The sequence below is a fragment of the Ipomoea nil genome, unplaced genomic scaffold, assembly GCF_001879475.1.
Source record: "Ipomoea nil cultivar Tokyo-kokei standard unplaced genomic scaffold, Asagao_1.1 scaffold3321, whole genome shotgun sequence".
NCBI lineage: Eukaryota > Viridiplantae > Streptophyta > Magnoliopsida > Solanales > Convolvulaceae > Ipomoea > Ipomoea nil.
Window position 1 is genome coordinate 628,536 of NW_017619749.1, and position 7,604 is coordinate 636,139.

Here is a 7,604-nt window from a genome sequence, read left to right on the forward strand (position 1 = left end):
CACTACAGGAAGTAAATTTGATAGAGTAAAATTTGGGAGTGCATGTATTAGAACCCATTATATAAAATATGTTTTGTTTGTATTCAGTGAGGTCTGAGATTCTTATGAACTGCGCGGATTACAACACTCCTTAATCCAAATTTACCATCACCGGAAATAATCCAAATTGGTTGGCCCGCCGGTAAAATGTCACCATGATCAGCCTAACTGAAGTGGGACCTACCAATTCCCAAACTAAAAATAGTAATGCCTATAAAATGACGCACAGACAATTCAGTTAAAACAACCCAACAAGAAATTTCTGATTGATTTTTTCAAGCAAAAAACTTGATGAGGTGATTCCTGGCTGATACCCTGAGAGGGACGTAGACACTAAGGCGGATGTTGACACCCCAAAAAAAAAAGTGGAGAAAAAAAGCTCAATTGTTGAGACTTGACAGTAACAATAAGGCCCACAATACTTGAGTGAGCGTAATATAAGAGTTATACTCGCTTAATTGATACTAAGTGATAGATGGTGAGTAAGCACATAAATTAAAATGTGATAGTTGTTACAATGCGCAAATTATATGCTTACACCCAATATAATGAGCTCTTTTAATTAAGTGTCAATACAAATAAGAGTTATACTTTATGGTGAATTTTTTAAACTCCTTAATAATTTCACTTAACGACTCACCTTCATAAAATTTATATAAAAAAAAAAAAAAATTGGAACAACAAAATTTGTATTAAAAAAAAGAAAAAAGAATGTACATAACATGCATAGGTAACAGAATACTAGTGAAGTGGACGCGAAGAAACGAATAGTCCCCTCCTTTCTCTCTTTCTGTTAGCTTCCCCAGAAAACCCATTCCCACTACCGTCCGCTCTATCACAGTATAAGTTACGGCGATCGACAAATACTAATTCAAATCATTTCTGTATAGATAGTTGCGGTAGACGATCGACGACTTACCAGGTATATGGAAGGCGGTGGATTGAGGATGATGAGGAAGGCGGAGATCGATACAAGCGCCCCGTTCCGGTCGGTGAAGGAGGCGGTGTTGCTGTTCGGCGAGACAGTTCTCGCCGGTGAAGTCTATTCCAACAAGCATCAAGAGGTACCGTTCATGCATTTCCTCGTATCTCTCTTTCATGATTGCTTTCACTTTTGAGTTCTGATGACGAGTAATTGATGGAATTAATCGTTAAGAACTCTTTAGTAGGGTTACGTTATTGTTTCTGATGGAACAGATGCAAGACGGGTCGTCGAGTGAAAACGACGGCGTTCCATCAAAGCTGAGCAGCGTGACGGCGGAGCTAGAGGAGACAAAACAAAGCCTGCAAAAGGCACAAGAGGAAAGCCTGGTAATGGCGACGTGCCTCTCATCTTTACAGGAAGAGCTCCGGCGAACCATGTCGGCGCTCCAGCAACTGAAAGAACATTCCGGAAAACAGGGCGAGGAATATTCCGAGATTGAAGACCTTAAGTTCATCGAGGACACCGAAGTGAAACATGAAAACGTGGAGTTCCAGAAGAAGAGATACGTGACTTTCGCGAACCCGCCGGCTTATTCTTGCCATGTCATGGCGCCGCCGTCGAGCGATGACGTCGTGCTGGAGCGGCACCCTTCCCTCAAGAAGAAGAAGAAGAAGCCGTTGATCCCACTTTTAGGGATTTTCTTCAGGAAGAAGACTACTTAGAGAGTTTTATATACTATACAAGTACGGCATGCATGCATGAGATCAGAGCTTATATATATACAGTTTTCATACTTAATAATGTGGTTTGGTTTTGATCAAATGTCAATTTTATCAAACAGTGGCTTAATTAGAGTGACGGCACATATATACGAGCGAGATGTCTGTTTAATTTCCTGGATAAATGCTTAAATATAATAATATATACTTTGGACAATGTCACCATAGTAGTTTGCATACTTTTATTGCTTTATATACTTCAATTACAGAGAATACCATGGACCACTTGGAATAACGAATGAAAGAAGCATTTAAAAGAAAACGATCCCGCAATAGTCAATGGCCTGAAGCAGCAGTACGAATTTTCTTCAACCTTGCACGTGTGAGTCTCAAAGTTCCCTCATTAACTTTCTCTACAGGAAGCTTTGCACTTGGACTTGCAGAAGGCCGCACTACAAGTTCACCCGAGCTTGAAGCTTTCGTGGTCTCAGTTAGGACATCGTTTGGTGTTGGTGTTGGTTTCTGAGCACTGGAGGAGGGAGCAGGTGGAGCTGTTGGGCTTGCTTGCGAGGGTGCCACCTCTCCTTCTGCATCTTTTTCATGCTCACTTGAAGGCTCATTCAAAGCAGAAGAAGACTGCTGCTCTTCATTCTGTGGCGGCTTTATTGTTACAGCTGACGTTGATCCCTGTTTTGGTGGGGCAGTAGGTTTGTGAACTCTAGAGCCTTGCATTTGTGGCTGCTAAAACAACACAATTTTACCATGTAAAATTCATTCATGGAATTTGTAAGAAAAACCGTATTGGTTCTGAATATTATTAGTCAGGTAAGTAGAAGTGCATACCGGAGGAGCAGAGGGAGATGATTTGGATGAAGTTGATTGTGAAACAATAAACTGGAAGATGTCAAAAATTCTGGTCTGACTATAGCTAGCAGCTTTTCTCCAGTACATAAGTGCAATATCTCCAGCTGCAGTCCTCAACTCCAACAAGTTACGATCAATCTCTGGCTCATGCTTCAAAACCACTGGTCTGAAGAAAGAATCATATACGTACGTTGTTCCCTATATGATACACAAAAGGAACAAAGAAATCATCAGAACAAGACAAAGGAAAATAAGGACACCACAAATTATATCACAAATTGAGGGCATTTTAACCTTAGTCTTTGGGAACCACAAGTATATGTAGAATGCCAACTTTGCTTCACTGTACATTGGAATCCTTCAGAAGACAAAACATTCAAAAACATTGAAAACGAATGTTATCAGAATGGTAAATACCAAATAAAGTACATTGATATGAAAGCCAACCATTCTTACCAAGAAATAAAGGCATCACCAATCCTCTCAGAAACTGCCATTGTGGCAACTATGATCCTAAACATTTGGAGAGAGAGGTTAGTGCTGACTTCTTATACTTGCATCAAGGGATATTTAGAGGTTTGAATAAACAGAATACAGTAGTATTACCAGTACTGGCACCAAAAGCGAAGTTGTGGAATATCCGGCTTATTCAGTTCCACAGTTTTAAAGCACTCATAAGCAGGATAAGCATAACCAAAAAACAAACTGCATAAATATAAACAGAAGCGAAGAATGTTAAATTTCTGCAACCTTTAAAAGTAGCTTAGGTTATGCTTACAATGGTACTTACACAAGTCCTCTGGTGAGAAAAGAACCAATCATGTTGAATTCCTGAAACAATATAAAGAATAAAGATGTAAAAGCCAGTTAAAGCATTTAATCATTTCCACTTTCAAAACAGGCTGTTCCTTGTATCACAACATTTATATAAAGGAAACCTGATCCTCAATTGATATCAAAAACTCAAAAAGCAAAACAAAATGTTTCAAAAATTCAGATGGTTGAAATGAAAATGATCAATCATACATATAAAGTGATAATGTCTTTCTTCCTTTTCTCTTAATAATTCCTTATAACTCCCACCAACCTCCACTTACTATTCATCAGCTTCATATTCATCTCAAATTCCTGTCATAACATTAATCCACACACACATACAAACTATTCGTCTTGATCATCTAACAAACAGATCATTAACACAATCACAGAACAATGTTTTAAAAACCGAGTAAAAACAATTAAGAACATCATCTAAGCAATAAACAGTAGCATCTCTAATTTCAGAACCAAAAAAAAAAAAAAAAAAAAAAAAAAAAAAAAAAAACAAGAAAAAAACACAGTGATATCTCACCAAATCTTATAAAAAGCAATGGCTAGATTCGTAAAAACTTGTAAAACGACAATATCGAATAACAGGAACTGCAAAATGAATTGACAAAATGCGTTTCTACCTTCCGCCGCTAACTTCAAAATGAACTGAATGAAGAGAGAAAGGCGCTGAAAAATCGCAAATGACGGTAGTCAATAGTACAGGTGAAGCGAGGTTAGGCAGAGTGTCACCGGCATAGATCGACAAGGATGAGCAGCGCCACCGTTTCCGTGGTGAACCGTTGCGACGTCGGCAGAGATGTGCCGTTTTGAAATTCTCAAATTTTAAGCACTCATTATTGAGCGGCTATAAACGCCATTCTGTAAGACGGTGTATAATAGTACCGTGGATGTACGCTCTTATAACCCTTAGATTGTATTCAACGGTTCAAAATGACTGCCGGCTACGGCGCTACGTAAATATATTTATGTAGAATATACTTCAACCCATGACCCACTGTCCCACAGTAATTATTATTTTAGTACTTTTTTATTTTATTAATTAATTACCTTGTTACCCCACTCCTAAAAAATATTAGTAAAAGTTAAACGTTATGTTATTTTTATATGATAATAATGTTTTACCACTTATTCGTCTATCCTTTTTGACCTCATCGCTCTTAGTTTAAGCTTTGTTACGTTTTATTGAGGTGAGCTTCATCCCGAGTAAATCTTCGAGTAGTGATTGTTAATTTTTCAGTAAATCAAAGTTTTAAGTTTTTTTTTTTTATTTTTTTAATGTTCAAATTAAGGCAATTTCATAAGGTGATTAAAATTGAGACATTATTGGTGAAATGCATCCGTTTTGAAAACATTATGTTGTCTTAGTATTATCGGTTCCCTTACGGTACGTAGCACCGTTTCTTAACCGACCGGTTCCAACTGCGTCGGTGGTCGAGAATGTGTTTCCGATCTCCCGGTCGAGAATGTGTCACCAAGGATAGTGGCAGAAGACTTACGCTACGTGTAGGGCACCCCTCGGGTAGGGTACCCTCGAGTGCATGCCAGCCACGCGACCACCATGCCGGGAACTCAGATCATGTCCTCTCACCTTCTATAAATATCACATTTATAACGGTGAAAAAGACCTTTTGACTCTTGACTTGACCGGAGCTTCTCGACCCACTGTCGTTAGTTCCCATGCTCGAGCCTTACACAATCACACAGTATCAACTATCATACGGACCACCGTACATACACTATCAATGTACAAATTCACACATTCTCACGGAAGAATGGGCTCTAATTAGAAGATAACATAAATACACATTAGTACTAAATTAACAAATACACTCTAACAAAGCCATATAGGATGTTGAGTTATCTTTTTCTCCTAAAGAGCATATTCGCCAAGGTGGAGATAGTCTTTTCTCCGAAAAGACATATACATGAAGGTGGACATGGTGAGACAAGTCTTTTTCTCCTAAAGAACATGTTCGCCAATGTGGAGATTGTTGAGTTTGTCTCATATATGGATTTGGAATATGAGACAAACTCAACACTTTCCCAATTAGGAAATTCTTTCCTAAACTAATTAGGAAACTTGGTCGTGAAGAAAAAAGGAAATTAGGAATGCTCCTACAATTCCAAGTTACGTTCCAACGCTATAAATACACACAATTACTTGTATATCGGCTCCAAGAATTACGAGAGAGATAGGATTGACTACTACATTGTTTTCTGATATCTCCGTTACTGTTTTAATCTTTGTTCAAGTTTTCTGCTGCGAATAATAACCATGAATGCTTTAGCTGCTACCAACAGAAACTTTAGGCTGGCAGCTCGGCTCCTGGGCTTGGATTCAAAACTCGAGAGGAGTTTGCTCATGCCGTTTCGCGAAGTCAAGGTTAAATTCCTGCATGCTCACTTTAAAAAAAAAAAAAAAAAAAAAAAAAAAAAAAAAAAAGAGGTTAAATTCCTGCTTTCATAGTATTCTGTTTCATTGACTTGTTTGAACAAAAATTTCAGGTTGAGTGTACAGTACCTAAAGATGATGGCTCCTTGATGTCCTTTGTCGGGTTTCGAGTTCAACATGATAATGCTAGAGGCCCCATGAAAGGTGGAATCAGATACCATCCGGAGGTAGTAGATTGATCAGATTTTCAGATCAGTTCTTGAGATGAAATCAAGATAGATAGATATATATTCTGATCTGTTCCTAATTAAATCATGATGGATGCAGGTGAATCCAGATGAAGTGAATGCATTAGCACAACTAATGACATGGAAAACAGCAGTGGCTAACATACCATATGGTGGAGCTAAAGGAGGGATAGGATGCAATCCAAGCGAGCTGAGTGTCTCTGAGCTGGAACGACTTACTCGCGTTTTTACTCAGAAAATCCATGATCTGATTGGCGTCCAGATACATATCCCGGCTCCCGATATGGGAACAGGTCCACAGACAATGGCATGGATTCTCGACGAGTACTCAAAATTCCATGGCTATTCACCAGCTATAGTTACAGGAAAACCTATTGTAAGTAGTGCACGTACAGAATTAACAAGTTGAATCTTGATAGATTCTGAAGTATTAGAGAAAATTTTAACTTGTTTTCTTGAAAATTAAACAGGACCTGGGTGGATCTCTAGGCAGGGATGCAGCAACAGGAAGGGGAGTTCTCTATGCAACTGAAGCAATGCTTAAAGAGTACGGGAAGAGCATTGCTGGGCAGCGCTTTGTTATACAGGGATTTGGAAATGTTGGTTCTTGGGCTGCTCTGCTCATCAGTCAGCAAGGTGGGAAGGTTGTCGCTGTTAGTGATGTCACTGGTGTGATAAAGAGTGAGAAAGGACTAGACATCCCTGCCCTAATCAAACATGTGAAGGAGAATAATGGTGTGAAAGGTTTCCATGGTGGGGATGATGCAGTGGATGTGGATCCAAACTCCATTCTGGTTCAAGACTGCGACATTCTAATTCCAGCTGCCCTGGGAGGTGTCATTAACAGGTACGGATAGGATATATATTTCCAAGAAAGCTAGCTAAGAATTGAAATGATATATTCTGATTCTCTGATCTGAATTTGATTGAAGGGATAATGCAAAGGACATCAAAGCGAAATTCATTGTTGAGGCAGCTAACCATCCAACTGATCCTGAAGCTGATGAGGTTAGTGTAGGATCAAGCTAAGGTGTAATCACAATTTCAAACCCATTGATATATCAATGAATGTATACTAATGTATTCGATCTGCAGATTTTAGCAAAGAAAGGAGTTGTGATTCTACCAGACATCTATGCAAACTCAGGTGGAGTTACAGTCAACTATTTTGAGTGGGTTCAGGTAATTACCTTTAATTTGTTGCCTTCACCACCCACAACTACTTACTATCCTAAATTATTGATGAATATGTTAATCTTTCTTTCTTGTAGAACATTCAAGGGTTTATGTGGGATGAGGAGAAAGTGAATGCACAACTTCATAAATATATGACCAGAGGCTTTAAAGATGTCAAGGATATGTGCAACACCCACAACTGTGATCTTCGTATGGGTGCATTTACCTTAGGAGTTAACCGTGTAGCCCGGGCTACAGTTCTTAGGGGATGGGAAGCTTGAGAAGGGGAATACAAAAAGGACCTCTATCAACTTCTTAACTTTCATTTCATTTCATTTCCTGCAATTCAACTTAGCAATGTAAATTGTAATATAATAGGAGGCTACAAAGTAGCTTTGTTCTAAAGAGCT

The 7,604-nt window shown here is 38.8% G+C and overlaps 3 protein-coding genes across 6 annotated transcripts; 2 read left to right on the forward strand and 1 right to left on the reverse strand.

The window, feature by feature from the left end:
- The first annotated feature begins 779 nt into the window (after positions 1 to 779).
- On the forward strand, positions 780 to 1,900 carry LOC109170034 (WEB family protein At1g75720-like). The gene is made up of 2 exons (XM_019318963.1): positions 780 to 1,103; positions 1,237 to 1,900. Exons 1-2 carry the CDS (start codon positions 966 to 968, stop codon positions 1,684 to 1,686), a joined length of 588 nt encoding a protein of 195 aa, XP_019174508.1. The 5' UTR covers positions 780 to 965; the 3' UTR covers positions 1,687 to 1,900.
- A 2-nt stretch (positions 1,901 to 1,902) lies between these two features.
- On the reverse strand, positions 1,903 to 4,256 carry LOC109170032 (putative HVA22-like protein g). Of its 4 annotated transcripts, none has more exons than XM_019318959.1 (7): positions 3,999 to 4,256; positions 3,338 to 3,378; positions 3,154 to 3,252; positions 3,004 to 3,060; positions 2,842 to 2,905; positions 2,527 to 2,745; positions 1,903 to 2,424 (listed from the first exon to the last, which is right to left on the reverse strand). In XM_019318959.1, exons 2-7 carry the CDS (start codon positions 3,367 to 3,369, stop codon positions 2,020 to 2,022), a joined length of 876 nt encoding a protein of 291 aa, XP_019174504.1. In that variant the 5' UTR covers positions 3,370 to 3,378; positions 3,999 to 4,256; the 3' UTR covers positions 1,903 to 2,019. The 4 variants fall into 4 exon arrangements, with proteins under 4 accessions (XP_019174504.1, XP_019174505.1, XP_019174507.1 ...); XM_019318960.1 differs by having other exon boundaries at positions 3,996 to 4,256; XM_019318962.1 differs by lacking the exon at positions 3,999 to 4,256 and having other exon boundaries at positions 2,527 to 2,688; positions 2,896 to 2,905; positions 3,338 to 3,750.
- Positions 4,257 to 5,602: 1,346 nt separating this feature from the next.
- Positions 5,603 to 7,571, forward strand: LOC109170031 (glutamate dehydrogenase B-like). Its single transcript, XM_019318958.1, has 7 exons — positions 5,603 to 5,761; positions 5,884 to 5,997; positions 6,098 to 6,394; positions 6,489 to 6,865; positions 6,951 to 7,026; positions 7,114 to 7,200; positions 7,290 to 7,571. Exons 1-7 carry the CDS (start codon positions 5,654 to 5,656, stop codon positions 7,473 to 7,475), a joined length of 1,245 nt encoding a protein of 414 aa, XP_019174503.1. The 5' UTR covers positions 5,603 to 5,653; the 3' UTR covers positions 7,476 to 7,571.
- The last annotated feature ends 33 nt before the right edge of the window (positions 7,572 to 7,604 follow it).